The following is a 16,362-nucleotide window of genomic DNA, read 5'->3' as shown; positions in this document are numbered from 1 at the left end:
AAAATGTTTCACTCCTCCCCCCAAATTTATAAAGTCTAAATTAAGGGATATTGCCAGAAAGAGTAAGATGACAATGTTTCTAGAAAACAGGGAAATACTTAAGGAATAGTTGAGTTCAGTCTTAGTTTTATAGAAAGATAAACAGATAATATTACTCCAATTACGCAGCTGCACACACCTTATTGCATCTTTATAAAAAAGTTATTTACCCTAGAAGCATACTGACATTGTGAAAACAATTTTAGCTTTGAACATATGCATTTGCTGGCTCCCTCTGAAATCCCACTAAAATGAGAGTAAAGAAATATAAAAAGCAAACAAATAACCCCCCAGGGTCTATAAAAGAGGAGAAACTACATGGGTAAAGATGGCTACAAGTTTTTGGAAGATGGCAGGTGAATGAAAGAGTGGTAAGTGACTTGGCCGAACAGAAAAGCCTGGAACCAAACTGCCTGCCAGAGGAATAATAATCTAATGCAAACAGACTTGGTTTTCAGAACCTTGCAATCATCAGGCCACAAAGAAGACAGAGGTGAGGCACAGAGCTCAAAACAGGAAAACTAGCTGGAAATCTGTATAAAGAACACTTAGAACCTTCTAGATTGCTTTCTCCACTCCTAAAGGAGTCCAAAGATACAGTATCTGCAAAAATAAAATCCAAGAAGCTCCAACTCAAGGCATCAAGAACAGGGGGAAGGCAAGGTGAGAAACAAATTAAACAGATGACTTAAATAAAAATCAGGACGCTGAATGGCGAAACACCCTCATCCCAAAAGCCTGTTTTCCCATCCTGAATTCCACAACACTTGTTTAAACCAAGATAGATGCTATCCCTCAGAAGAAAGAGGAAGCCTAAAGAGAAAAAGGGCCTACAAATACTGTCATTTTCTAGCAAATTTCCCTACAGCAAAAGTACCATTCTTCAATACCCTAAGGCTCTAAATTCTAAATTACGTTATCAGTCTAAAAAGTTTTCTTCATTCAATATAAAAAATGACTCTGAAAGACTCTGACTAGCAAATGCTTAGAGGTGGAACTGTTCTAATGGTGACTTCTGCAATGAACCCAACTTCTTTCCTAAAGATATTAAATCACTCTTAATTAACTTGGTTTTCTCTACTATCTGACAACTGTTTTCAAGTGTTTAGAAGAGACAAACCTTTCTGCAAAATCCTTGCTTGCTTCAAAGCTATCTGGATTTACTGGAACTCATTTTCCTAGTCCTATTTGATTCTGATGTTCTTTAAAACTGTGCTCACAGTCAAAAGTAGCCATTTGAACTACAATAATATTTCATTCTCTTTCATTTCCGTAGTCTCTAGACTCAAACATGATGGCTTGACAATTTTTGGTCAAATTCTTCGTGAAAAACATTTCTTCTTCACATTGAAAAGTGAAAAAAGAAGTGTTCCATGAAAAGCCAGTGCTCTAAATACAGTGAGAGAAATAAGTCTGAACCTATAACATCTCTCTTCAATCCTTCATATTGTCAAAGGGTTGAAATAGTAACAGCACCAGCCACAGGTCATTATTTCTGTATATTTTGATGTTTAACACAATGGAGGTGGTGGCCTACTCTCGTGTATTTTTTTAAATGTAAACCTAAGACATTTGCGATAATAGAGAAACATAGGACATTTCAGAAAATTTTCCACATGACTTTTATTTATTTATTTTTAAATTTAATTTTGATTTTATATTGGAGTATAGTTGATTGATCACATGATGACTCTTAAATGCACAGCACCTAAAGAACTATCCATAAGTTAGTCTGCCCTGGATTAGCAAAGCATATTATTTTGGGTAGAAAGATGGTGTTAAGCACAGGATAGCACACAGGCAAATTTCCTTTAAGGTCTAATAACAAGTAAAGCTATATTTTCAGATCTTCTCCATTCATGCAAATACATACTATGCTAGGTGACTCATTTCCAGATTCAAATAATGCTGCTACTAACAATCACTTGAAGTAAAATGAAAATATTTAAAAATCAGAAAGTAACTATAAATTTAAAATTTTTAATATAATCTTTCTTATTTTTTATACAAATTGATATTTTAACACTAACAAGCTATGTAGCACAAATCGTTATCAAACCATTTTAATAATTTCTGCCTTTCCACCACATGAGGACTCAGTGAAAGGTCAGCAGGTTACAATTCAGGAAATGGCAGAATCCAACCACGCTGGCACCCTGATCTTGGACTTCTGAGCCTCCAGAACTTTCATCACCAACTGAGGTATGTACCCCTATATACAGATGAAGCCATGAAAAGAAAAATATGGTACATCTCCCCAACTCTACCATCTCCTAGCTTTGTGACCGTGGAGTTCACAGTCAAATGGAGAAGACAAACAAGTAAGCAATTCTGTAATTCAATCTGCAAGACCATTCAGCTGACCTGTAGAAGAGGGACTGGAGGAAGTCCAATATTAGAGGTTATGGTAATATTCCAGTCACGAGAAAAGCACTTGGGCTATGGCAGCAGCAATGGAGGTGAAAAGAAGATGGATTTAACATGGCTTACAAAAATACAGGGGATGAAGGAATAAGTTAAATGATACCAGGACAGGGCTCAAAGTTCTTTGAGATAACTGGCCCAGGCCCTTAAATAAACTAAGGCGACAGGAAAAAAGGATGGAGGTGAGAGAGCTGTTCTACAATAAAAGATGAGAAAACTTTTGAATAAATAAGAGAGAAATACAGATTAAGCATAATGGACACACAAAAGAAGAAATGTCAGAGGACACTGAGTGCTCAAAGAAGACAGAAGACCTTGACGTAAAGATACTGGGACTGGATTGTAAGGAAAAGGTCAGAGTTGGCCTCCCTTAAAGGAGTGACTGTGGCTGCAGATAAGCAGAGTCATTGACTAAGTCTTAGAAAATGCTTATGGTTTACTAGGAAGTGAAACCCATGAGACCAAGAAGGAAATCAATGGGAAATTAACTTACAGTGTCCTGGAACCTAAAGAAGGGAAGAATTTCAAGGAATGTGTGAATGAGTGTGTCACCTAAAACCAAAACAGGAAGTTACTGTGCCCTCCAATGAGGTTTATGTTATACAAATATAAAACACGTATATAGTTACATACATATACACATAAATAAATACATATGTATACACATATATGTTTGCATGTTATAGGTCAATCTACCTTGATTCATCTAAAAGACTTGTCTTTTTCTGGACTTTCCTGGTGGTCCAGTAGTAAAGAATCTGCCTTCCAATGCAGGGGACTCGGGTTCGATCCCTGGTCAGGGAACTAAGATCCCACATGCCATGAGGCAACTAAGCCCACGCGCCACAACAACTGAGCTTGCGTGCCACAACTACTGAGCTTGCACACCTCAACGAGAGCCTGCGTGCTGCAACTACAGAGCCCACGCGCCACAACTAGAGAAAGAAAACCCACATGCCACAACTAGAGAGAAGCCCGCGCCACAATGAAAGATCCTGCAAGCGGCCTCAAGGAAGACCCCGCGTGCCGCAACTAACACCCGACGCAGCCAAAAAAAATAAATAAAATAAAATAAATAAATAAATAAAAGACTTGTCTTTTTTGCATTAAATTTCCTTGGTACATTTGTCAAAAATAAACCGACCATTAATGTGTGCACCTATTTTCCAACTCACTTCTGTTTCATTGACCTAAATGTTTATTTTCATGCTATCCCACTTTCTTGGTTAGTATATATAAGTTTATAATAGGTCTTGAAATCAGATAGTATTATATATTCTTCAACTTTGTTCTTGTTTAAAGTAGGTTTGGCTATTCTAGGTCCATTACATTTCTATATAAATTTTAGAATTAGCCTGCCAATTTCTACCAAAAAAAAAAATTTTTTTAGGGAAAATTTTTATCTTAGCAATAACGAATCATCTAATCCATGAGCATACATATACATTTACTGAGATGTTTTTTAATGTTCTCAGCAATGTTTAGTAGTTTTTACTGTACCTGTCTTACACACATTTTGTTAACTGTATCCTAAATATTTCTAGGTTTGAATGTTATTGTAAATCGTGTTTTGAGAATTTCAGTTTCCAGTTGTTCACTGGTAGTGAAGAGAAATAAAATTGTTTTTTACATATTGACCAAGTAACCCATGACCTTAGTAAATTTAGCAGTAGTTTTACTGGAGACTGTAATATACAATCATGTTGTTTGCAAAGTGAGTCAGTTTTACTTATTCCTTTGCACTGGTAGGGCTCCCAGTATCATAATGAATGGAAGTATTGATATATCAAATCTGTTAGAATTCTGCTCATTCTACTGCAAATATTTTGGATATTAAAGCTGAGAGATCTGTGATAGATACGTTAAATCACTTTTTTGTAATTGACCATATAAATGAAAAAATTATGAAAGTGAAAGATATTATGAAAATTAAGAAATGTGAACTATCATTCAACCAAAACGAAGTATTAATTATAAGAAAAATTGTGTAATTATGTGACCGCCCTCCTTTTTGATGACAGATGAAAAATATATTGAATCTTTAGGTTCTTTCATTTACTGTATCCTAAACTTGGCTAATGATAGTTGTAAAGCTCAGCTCACTGAAAATGAAATAAAATTAAACCAATTAATATGACTTTTGGATAAACAAATATGACTTTTGGATGAAGTCTAAATATCTCTAAATATCCCAAACAGCATTTAGAAGAGCTAGAAAAGCGCTGAATAGAACTGCATTTAGTTTAATATAAGATGAGAGGTGATTCATGACTAGAAACATTAAGACAAATTACTACTTTTTGAGACTACAGGTTGGCTAGTGACTAATACTTAGGGAGGAAATTGTTGAAAATATTTGATGTCATTTTTTTATGTAAACTTTTGACTCAAACTAGAGTATTATTCAGCTAGTGTGAGCAGCATCAAATAAAGAATCATATTTACAATTTTTAAATATCAGCAAATGATTTAGAAATTACTGTTTCATGTGCATGTGTATAAAATAAATTGATATCTTTTTCCTATGTTTTCTTCTGGAAGCTTTTATAGTTTTAGTTTTTTTGATCAATGATTCATTCTGAGTTAATTTTTTTGTGTCAAGTACTTCTTTGAAGAAATGATCTGGTGATGTGCCCAAAACTATTTGTGGAAATGTTGACACATGTTTAGGATTTGACTACATCAAAGAGTAGTTTTGAACATCTCAGCTTTCATATATTGCAAGAAAACTATCAACATTTGCTTAATAGCATTAGTACATATGAGGGAGAAATGAAAAGAAAAAGTAAAACTGCAGGGTTAATATTCTTCTAATTTCATAATTCAATTCCTGATTTGCAGGTATATTATTTATGTTTCTCTGATGCTTAATCAGTATGATAGTAAACATGAAATTTATTAAGAAAAGCTTTCTGATTTGTTTGATTTACATCCCTCATTGCATATGATTAAATTTAGTGACTTAGAACCAAATATGTGGAAAATGTTTTTTTTAGTTTTGACTGAAACTATATACAACTTCTCCCTAGAGAGACACTGGCAATGAGGTTTTCAGTTAAATATTTCTTACTGAAATATTTTTCTTAAACACCATATTTATTATTTCAAATATTGTTTCACCTAGCTATATGAGTTCAATAAACATCATTAAATATCTTCAAAGTCATGAATTTCTCATTTTAAGTAATCTATATAAATATTTCAAAAAGCCGTTTTCTCATTTCAGTAAATACATGTTAGCTAGCAGGTGAAAAACAAATTTAGAATATAATGATAGTCCCATAAATATTAATTTTTTGAAATTTCTATTAAATATTTCATGTCTTAAGATATTGTATTAAAACTGCATAGTTGACAGAATTTTTTAAATGCTGATGGTACTTTTCCAAATGTTTTTGTTCACTCTGACAGTGGAAAAACTTTATTATCTCAATCACTTTATTATCTAACATAAATTCATGATGTTTCCTTAATTTTTTTCCTCACTGACTGCTGCAAAAATTCTTTACTTTGCCAGAAACATTAATAGAACATGACTGACATTCTGATGAAATGTATTTAGAACCTTCAACTTCTAATGATACAATTCTTAAGCACCTTTGCATCCAAAGTTTATATCATTAAGCAATAACAAATCACTATATTTTGCTGAAATAATAAAAATATTTTTCATTCCAGAAATAAAGATTACTTTTACTTGGCACCGAGTCCTAAAGTTTCAAGAGGTTCCAGATCGTTCTAAATTCTTCAACATATCAGAAGATGTTCTACACTGCAATTTATTGTTAACATAATTTCTTCATTGTACTCCTGCACATTCAAAAGATTTATTTACAGAACAGAAATGATAGGGACTTCCCTGGTGGTCCAGCGGTTAAGACTTCGCCTTCCAATGCAGGGGGTGTGGGTTCATCCCTGGTCGGGAAGTTAAGATCCCACATGCCTCGCAGCCAAAAAACCAAAACATAAAACAGAGGCAGTATTTTAACAAATTCAATAAAGACTTTAAAAATGGTCCACATCAAAAGAAAAAAAAATGATAAACTGCTTCATAGTAAAATTTGTACTATTAATTATTTACAGCATTTATCAAGGTTATTATTATACTATTTTCTAGTTAGCAGGGACTTATTACAATATTTTTAAAATTTCAATTTTAAAAATCAAAGAGGAGGGAACACATCCTAACTCATTCTATGAGGCCAGCATTATCCTGGTAATAAAGCCCAACAAAGATAATACAAAAAAGAAAAGCTACAGATCAGTGTCTCTTACGAACACTAATACAAAAATCTTCAACAAAGTACTAGTAAACAGAATTCAGCAACATATTAAAAAGATGATACACCATAACCAAATGAGATTTATTCCAGGAATGGAAGGATGATTCAACATATGAAAATCAATCAAGATAACACCCCACATTAACAGAATAAAGGATAAAAACCCCATGATCACCTTGATAGATATAGAAAAAGCATGTAACAAAATTCAATACCCTTTCATGATAAAAACAGTGAATAAATTAGGAATAGGGAGAAAATATCTCAACATAATAAATGCCATATATGAAAACCCATGATGAACATCAGACTGAATGACAAAAGACTGAGAAGATCTCATCCTTTAATACCAGGAACAAAACAAGGATGCCAAATTTCACCACTTCTATTTAACACAGTACTGGAAGTTCTAGCCAGAACAATTAGGCAAGCAAAAGAAATAAAATGCATCAAAACTGGTAAGGAAGAAACAAAATTATGTTTCCAGATCATATGTTCTTTTATGTAGAAAATCCCAAAGATTCCTCCAAAAAAACTGTTAGAAAATATGAACTCAGCAAAGCAGCAGAATACAAAGTCAACAAAAATCAGTTGCATTTCTATACATGAGCAATGAACAATCTAAAAAAGAAATTACAAAAACAATTCTATTTTACTATCATCAAAAAGAATAAAATGCTTAGGAATTAATTTAACCAAGGAGGTGAAAGACTTGTATAATGAAAAATATAAAACACTCCTTATTAAGACATAAATAAATGGAAATACATCCCATGTTCATGGACTGCAAGACTTAATATTAAGATGTCAATACTACTCAAAGCAATCTACAGTTTCAATGCAAGCTCTGTCGAAATCCCAATGACACTTTTTGCAGAAATAGAAAAACCCATCCTAAAATTCATATAGAATCTCAAGGGACCCTGAATAGACAAAACCATCCCCCAAAATATGAAAAAAAGCCAGAGCATTCACACTTTTGGATTTCAACATGCCTTACAAAGCTTTAGTAATCAAAATTATGTGATAATCATACAAAGATAGACATATAGACATGGAACAGAATACGGAGCCCAGAAATAAACCCTTGCATATATGGTCAAATGACTTTTGACAAGAGTGCCAAGATCATTCAATAGGGAAAGGACACTCTTTTCAACAAATGGCACTGTAAAAACTGAATAACCACATGCAAAAGAATGAAGCTGGACCCTCATCTCATACCATATACAAAATTCAACTTAAAATGGGTCAGAGATAAATAACAAGGACACACTGTATAGCACAGGGCATTACAGCCATTATCTTATAATAACATTTAGTGGAGTATAATCTGTAAAAAAATAATGAATCACTATGCTGTACACCTGAACCTAATATAATATTGTACACCAACTATACTTCAATTGGAAAAAAAAAGGGGAGGTCAAAGAACTAAAGGTAAGACCTAAACTATAAAACTCGTAAACAAAAAAAAGTACAAAAGCTTCACTACACTGAATTTGGCAGTGATTTCTTGGATATGGCACCAAAGGCATAAGCAATAAAAGGAAAAAACTAAGATATATTGAACTTCTTGAAAATTAAAAAATTTTGTGCATCAAAAGATACTATCAACATAGTAAAACGGCAACCCACAAAACTGGTGAAAATATTTATAAATCATATATCTGATAAGAGATTAACATACAGAATACATAATTAACCCTAAAACTCAACAACAGAAAAACGGATTCAAAAATGGGCAAAAGGGCTTCCCTGGTGGCGCAGTGGTTGCGAGTCCACCTGCTGATGCGGGGGACACGGGTTCGTGTCCCGCTCCGGGAGGATCCCACATGCCGCGGAGCGGCTGGGCCCATGAGCCATGGCCGCTGAACCTGCGCGTCCGGAGCCTGTGCTCCGCAAAGGGAGAGGCCACAACAGTGAGAGGCCTGTGTACCGCAAAAAAAAAAAAAAAAAAGGGCAAAAGACTTAGACATTTCTCCAAATAAGATACACAAATGGCTAACGAACACATGAAAACATGCTCAACACCACTAATCATTAGGGAAATGCAAATCAAAATTACAATACGACTTCATACCCATTAAAGTGGACACTATCAAAAACAAAAACAAGTGTTGGAAAGGATATGGAGAAACTGGAACCCTTGTGCACTGTGGATGGGAATTTAAAATGGTGGAGCTATGTGGAAAATAGTATGGTGGTTCCTTAAAAACTTAAAAATAGAATTACAACATGACCCAGCAATTCCACTTCTGGATATATACCCAAAAGAACTGAAAGCAGGTCACAAATAGATATCTGAGTACCCATGTTCATAGCAGCTTTATTCACTGTAGCTAAAATGTGGAAGCAACTCAAGTGTACACTGACTGATGAATGGATAAGTAGAGTGTGATAAATATATACCATGGAATATTATTCAGCCTTAAAAAGGAAGGAAATTCTGACATATCCTACAACATGATGAACTTTCAGGATATTATGCTAAGTGATATGTTAGTCACAAAAAGACAAATACAGTATGATTCCACTTATATGAGGTACCTTAGAGTAGTCAAAATCACAGACATAGAAAGTAAAATGGTGTTTCCAGCAGCTACAGGGAGAGGGTAATGGGGAGTTATTCTTTAATGGATATAGAGGTTCAAGTTTTACAAGTCTGAAAGAGTTATGGAGAAGCATGGTGGTGATGATTGTACACTGTGAATATGTTTAATACCACTGACTTGCACACTTAAAAATAGATAAGATAGTAAATTTTATGCTATGTGTATTTTATCACAAGAAAAAAAATTGGACAAAAAAATTTAACAGAGTAGACAGCTTTTCTTTCTCTTCCCACAGCATGATGGACAAAACTCTAACATAGTATTTATAATAATATTACAAAATTGCCTGTGTAAGTACTCTCTCCCTTAAAAGAATACTATCGGCTTGTCAAACCAGGTGTCTTCAGTGTCTAGTGGAGAAGTGCCTATTGCAGGATGTATAGGAGGCAGTAGAATGTGGTCACTGAGATATCAGCTCTGAAGTGAGGTTGCTGGGGTCTGCATATCAATTCCATCATTTGCTAGCTTTGCAAACTTGACCAAGTCACTAAATCTCTCCAAGCCTCAGATTTCTCAGGCGTAAGATGGAAATAAAAATATTATTATCCATTGGGTTGTTGTGAAGAATTAAAATAATACATAAAATTTATATTGTTAAATATATTGTTATTATTAAAACCACTCAACAGATTTTGCTGAACTCAAGTGAATAAACTCTTTAAACTTTTAACATTATTCCATCACAGTTAAATTTAATGAAGCTAATGAAAAATCTGTCCTGCCTATTCATCAAAATAAAGTCTAGATTCTCTAATTACATTAGTCTAATTCTGGAAAAACTATATACATTCTACAGTTCACACTTCCTTACTCTGATTTTCATTAAAAGTGGAAATGGTAATACCTATTTCAGCCACAAACCAAAAGCTTTCACAAACTGCCCCTCCATTCTAGAGATCAGTCAAGTACATTCCACCTTCTACATTTTATAAATCTTAACAGATTAATGACTTAAGACATAAAAACCATATTTTAATATAATGTATGTAGTCTCAAGTAACCAACTCACTTAATAACCTATTCCATACTTACTCAGGTAGTTGGTTTCAGTTACAGTATATTTTTAATAAGCTTCTGCTGAAAAAGTCATTTCCCACAATAATGATGACAGAAACTCATTGCATGGCATTAAGAACAAGTTCATTAAGGAAATGAAACAAAGGTAGTACATGATTATATGTAAAGTATTCCTGTTTCATTTTATGTATGAGTTAACAAAAACGGCAACCATAACAAATCAAAATTCTATCCTATGGCTAAGCAGAATAAAATTGCCTATTTTGAGAGAGAACAAAATTTAAGTTTCAACTGCCATTCACAGGTTTCTTTCTCCTTCTCCCAAATTATAGTATCAATACAACTTATTAAAGATTTAAAATAACAAAAATATTTATTTCAAAATCATCTGTTTGTTGAAAGTAATTCTATGAATGACTCAACTATTTACTATTTCATTTCGTATTCTTGAACATAATAAAATTTGATTCAGGGAAATAAATAAAGTTTAAATACTACAAGACTTTTATAGACTCATTATTTCACAAAATTATTTCCAATCTTTATTTGAATAAAGACCTCCTTCAATTTAAGTAAATTGATTCTTACCTCCTGATTAAATTTATGTGCCATCTCATTAAGTAGTGAGGAAAAGAAACTAGTGTTTTGTAGCAGGACTCGACCCATAACGCCGAGATACGTTGACATCACTACAGGATACCTCTGTACAATTAAAATACAGCATATGTAAAACTGTGTTATGGTACAAATATAAACAATCATTGACAAAAAGTAACAATCAACAGGGATATGAAATAACAATATTCTTCTTTACACTGCTTCTTCAGAATGAACACCAATATTGCCTGAGTTCTAACTAAATATATGTCATACAAGGTAATATATATGTATTATGTACATAGTTATATGGATTACATATGTGAAGAAGAAATAATTTTTCAATGAATAAGGAAAATAATTAAAATAGAACCCTAGAATCCAATACTAACTTTAGAAGCTTAAGAAAAATCTTACCTCCCCTTCTATAATACCTCTGAAAACACAGGGTAGAATTGGTTGAAACATTTGCGGGCTTAATACTGGGTTCACTTTAAGGGCATTTTCCACAACCTAAAAACCAAAATGACACATTGGTAATGCTTAATAATGCAAGTCACTGCTTTATGCAAAACACAGGTAAAGAAAACAACGTATTAAATATCACATATATATAAGTACATGAAGTATTCAATATTCTAGACACACTTTTATAAGACAATCCATTAAAAATTACAATTCGATTTTAAGTATGTAATATTTAGACAGTTATACATCTTACATAGAATTATAATTAATCCCATTTTGATAACAGATATGTTGTTAATGTACTTCTTATCTTTGCATTTTAAATAAATAACACTTATAAAACGTTAATGTCTATTTAATGTTTTATAATGTTTATTGTCTTATTGAGGCAATAAAAGGCACTTCAAAAGTATTTTAATAGTGAAAAGGGAAATCAGTAACAACTACACTCACTATCCAAAAATAAGTCTACATTTAAATTTATCCATAAATTGGATGGAAAAGGGCATGTTGCATATATACTGCATATTTACTAAATGAGAAATAATCTTATTTTATTTATAATACAATTATACAGATTATTAACCATGCACATTGTTACAGATGAAAATTTGAAACATAAATTACTTTTATCTGAGTGAGATGGGCTCCCTCTATAACAAAGACAGGCAGCATGAAATTCAAACTGGGGTGGGATTTGTTTGTTTGTTTGTTCCAGGGTTGGGGGGGGAGGGGTGGAGTGAGGAAGGCAGTGGTCAGAAAGCAGCAGTGAGGTCCAAGAAGAAATGTCTATACTTCTAGCCCCACTGCTTGCGGGGTAAGAATGAAAGCAGACACCATTTGAGAGGGTTGTGGGCAAGTACCAGTCTCAAGGCAGAGCCAGGTTTCCCTTAAAACGTCCAGCAATGTTTTTCAAGACTGACTATTGGCATTCTGAGTGGGACAAGTGTTTACTGCGCAGGACTATTCCACCTATCGAGGGGTTTTTAGCATCTCTGATCTCTGTTCATTATGTGCCAATGGCATGCTCCCAACACAGCAACAAATACACCTCGTGCATTTCAAAACATTCTCAAGGTAAGCAAACAGTACAATGAATGACAACATCCTCTAATTTTGTGCAAGAAGTAAAAGGAATGTGCAAAGAAAAGTCTAAAAATACAATAACTTTTACTGTGGGCCGAACACCATGCTATCTAATAAGAAATACAGGATAAAAGATACCACAGTTCCTGATTAAAAGCAACAGGAGATGATGAGACTCAGAACATGATTAAATCTGACCTCAATAAGGTTTACTTTGTCAAAAAATTAGATTTGGAATAGAGGCGGAAGGTGTAGATAAGCTACCCAGAGGCAGATGTCACCGGACATTTTATCTATGAATGGAAAGCAAGGCCATCTGCTGATTGTTAGACACACTATAACTTCATTCCCTCCTAAAACCCCACTAAACTTATATAAAAAGATTTTAAAGGGAGGGTGAATAATTTTTAAAGGACAAAAGGAATGAGAGATGAATACTGGAAGGTACAAAGAAATTCAAGAGGTAAATGACTTATCAGATGAGAGAAAGCTGAAATCTAAGGTTACAATAGAGAAAGCTGAGAGCAACTCGATGCACATCAGATGTATCTTCTCCCTACCTCTCCCCACCAAAAACCACAGGAATTAGCAGAGCCATACATCTTTGGAAAGGAGGGTAAAGGAAAAGCTAAAAATAAGACAGGTTGGAAGTCTACTTAGGAAACAAATTGCCAGATATTCCCTAATCTGCATATTTGGGCAATTGACCTTCCCCCACCCCAGGAGAAGACAGTATATTTTCTTTAAAGGGTCTAAAAGAGAGACTTTCCAGACTAAAAGGGCCCAGGAGTGCCTGGTACTATTAATTAAAAAAACCCTAAATCAAGGTACATCACTGTGAAATTTCAGAACACTAGGAAAAAGAAAAAGAAGCTACAAGCTTGGGGAGGGGGAGCAAGGTGGGGGAGTTAGCATGGCTCTGAAAGAGACTTCTTCAAGAAAATTAAAGTAATAAAATCCTTATGGGTCAATGTGTCTGAACATATTGAACAGAGACAAGTGGCAGAGAACTCAGTGCACTTAAAAAATTACACTAAAAAAATGATTAACTCCAAAGATTACAGAAGTTTGTACAGAAAAGGAAAAGTAATCACATATTTAAGATTATGACTTTTAAAATGTAAATTCACTGAAACGTACCATTCAATACAATCCAGCTGTCATTATGCACTTTCTTTATATATAAAGGTACAGTATGTAAAGGATTCACTTATTTCAGAACTAAAATGGAGTCTCTGTATTCAAAAAGTTAGGAACCATAGAAACAATGAGATCCTTTCTGAAAAATTATGCAGGAAAATGCCACTATCAGACTTGGAGGCAAGGACTGTGGATCAGAATCAAGAGAAAATCAGAAAGCAGAGCTGATCAGATATAAAAAACCAATTGAACAGCTGACCAGAGGTGAAGAAGTCTGGGATTACTCCTAGTTTTCACGTTTGGTCAATGGGTACAATCGTGATGCCATTAATAGTGAGGCTTCACTTTAGACATGGTGAACTTGAGAAACCTGTGGGAAAATCTGTATGGAATGGTCTTATTTCCACACACATAACACTCTATACAGTCCAATTTCTAGGGAAGGTATTGCAGTTGTGACCTAAAAGTCAGAGTTCAAATTATGACTATTTCCATAATGAAGAAGGTTCTTTCATAATGATCAGAATCCTACCAAACATTTTGATCAGCAGCGCTGCTTTCACTTCTAAACAAGATTTTGAAAAATGCATCTAACGATTTCAGTGGTAATACACAATTTTGTATATTTTAAGTGAAATGCACGTATAGCCAGATGGCCAAACATGTCCAAGAAGGAAATAACACCAAAGACAACTAAAGCAATAACAGGTAGTTTATTAAAAGGTAATTTACAGATACTGAGAGAATTTAAATCATAAGTTACTCTTCTTGGGGAGAATCATTATGTTCTCAGGGATTTTAACATGTTTGATATGTTTTAATCCACTTAGTTTAGTTTTGTTTTGATGCTCAAACTGTCCCATTATTAGGCAGTGGGAGCTCCTTCAAGTTGACTCTTGCATCCTTTTGAGAAAATCCCACCTTCTCTTCCTTCCGGCACAAGGAGAGGTCCCCAGTTTATGTTGTGTCTCTCTTGCCCGAGCTCTGGAGTCAACCAGCAGGACACAGTATTTACAGACCATAATCTAGGTTCTAAGGTGCTCATTGCCACTGGATTGACACTGCTTCTAGGTCTTTGCTTACACAGATTTAGGAAATTTATTTTTCTCTTCCTGAGAAGTATATACCAATAATTCACCAAATTCAATTTAAGACTATAGCATTTTATATAACTTCTTTAATAGTTCCATCCTTCTTCCCTTATATTGAAAAATCCCAGATTCTAATAACCTTAGCTTATTTGCTTCTAACTGCTGTGTACAAAAATGCCCACATATGTACATATGGGTTTCAAAATAATAATACCGATATTACTGATAACAATACTGAAAGCAATTTATAATTTCCTTATGTTTCTTTTTGTTCTAACGTTATATCCCACCAGGGAGGTACATGTAAAATACTATTACTTGAAATATTCTCAGATGACTTATGGCACCAACATAATAATAGTTAGATTCAAATGTTTCCTTTTTTTTATGTTTAGAACTGCTTTTACTTTATTATTTTAAATCATGTGAAACATCTCTATGGCTTCAAACCCTAAAGTACAAAACATACATCCTGAAAGATCTAGCTTGCATTCTCTGTCCCTCTTTCCCCTACATAACTACTTTTCTTAATTTGGTTTATTTTTCCATTGCTATCTATGCTGCACTCTTTAAATACAAGAAAACTCTAAACACTGTTCCTTGCTTAACTCTAAAACTGTATACAGAGGTCATCTTCATTCCTTTCTAAGGCTGCACAGTACTCCTCTGTGTGGCTAAATAAGGTGCAGTACCACCTATCATCCAATCACCTATTACTAATTATTTTTATCAGCATTTTGCTATTACAAATAGAACTTCTTAACTTTACTTTCAATCCACCCCCTTTCTGAATACACCTGAAATAGTTTAGAAACAGACTATGTTTTTATAATATAATCCCTGTGAAAAATGTAGGCTTTTAGTTTGTGCCTTACACTCAAACAATTTTTTTGATTTAGGCTGACATTGCATACAAAGTGGTTAAGACCACAGATGCTTAAGTCAGAATGCCTATGTTTATAACATGGCTCCAATACTTACTAGTTGTGTGACCTTGGACAAGGTATTTATCTTTTTGTGATTTAATTTCTCATCTGTAAAAATGGGGAAAAGAACAGTACCACTGTCACAGGTTTATGTGAGGATTAAATGAACTCTATGCTATGTGCTTAGAAATGTGTATCATACAGTAAATGCTAGTATTAGCTATAATTATTACAGAATAAATTATACCTTAAAAATATGCGTGCCATCTTAAATAAGGCTTATCACAGTGAATAAAACCAACATGGCTCACTACTGCTTAATAAGACCATGATAAAAGAGATAATTTCTAAACTCAAGTTGGTATGTATACATATGATAAATTTCAAATTTAAAAAAAATGTTAAATTTGAGTATTTTTAGAATATAATTGTATTCATCTAGATAACTTGTTCCGAATCACAGAATACATTAAAGCCTATTTTTGCTCTGAAGGCAGGCATACTTGTCTCTCTATCCAATTTTCATAACATTGTAATTTTCTGCTTCAAAACAAAGAAGTTGCTTCCAGATACTGTCAGAAATTAGTATAACAGTGACACTTAGTCAAAAATATATTAAAAATGTGCATACTATATTAAGAAACAGTATCTGAGAGGTATTAAAAAATGGGAAAAA

General features: G+C 33.7%; 1 protein-coding gene across 9 annotated transcripts in view; it reads right to left on the bottom strand.

Annotated features, from left to right (window-relative positions):
- The window catches only part of IPO11 (importin 11), a 249,283-nt gene that overhangs the window by 109,948 nt on the left and 122,973 nt on the right, over positions 1–16,362 (bottom strand). For all 9 annotated transcript variants that reach the window (XM_073802150.1, XM_019929993.3, XM_073802149.1 and 6 more), the window contains exons 25-26: positions 11,393–11,488; positions 10,967–11,080 (exon numbers count right to left, since the gene is read on the bottom strand). In XM_073802150.1, the coding sequence (XP_073658251.1) occupies positions 10,967–11,080; positions 11,393–11,488 (210 nt within the window). The remainder of the gene's footprint in view (positions 1–10,966; positions 11,081–11,392; positions 11,489–16,362) is intronic.

Source organism: Tursiops truncatus, chromosome 3, assembly GCF_011762595.2.
Source record: "Tursiops truncatus isolate mTurTru1 chromosome 3, mTurTru1.mat.Y, whole genome shotgun sequence".
In the NCBI taxonomy this organism is placed as follows: Eukaryota; Metazoa; Chordata; class Mammalia; order Artiodactyla; family Delphinidae; genus Tursiops; species Tursiops truncatus.
Note: the sequence above shows the minus strand (reverse complement) of the source record. Positions and strands in the feature narration are given on the sequence as shown.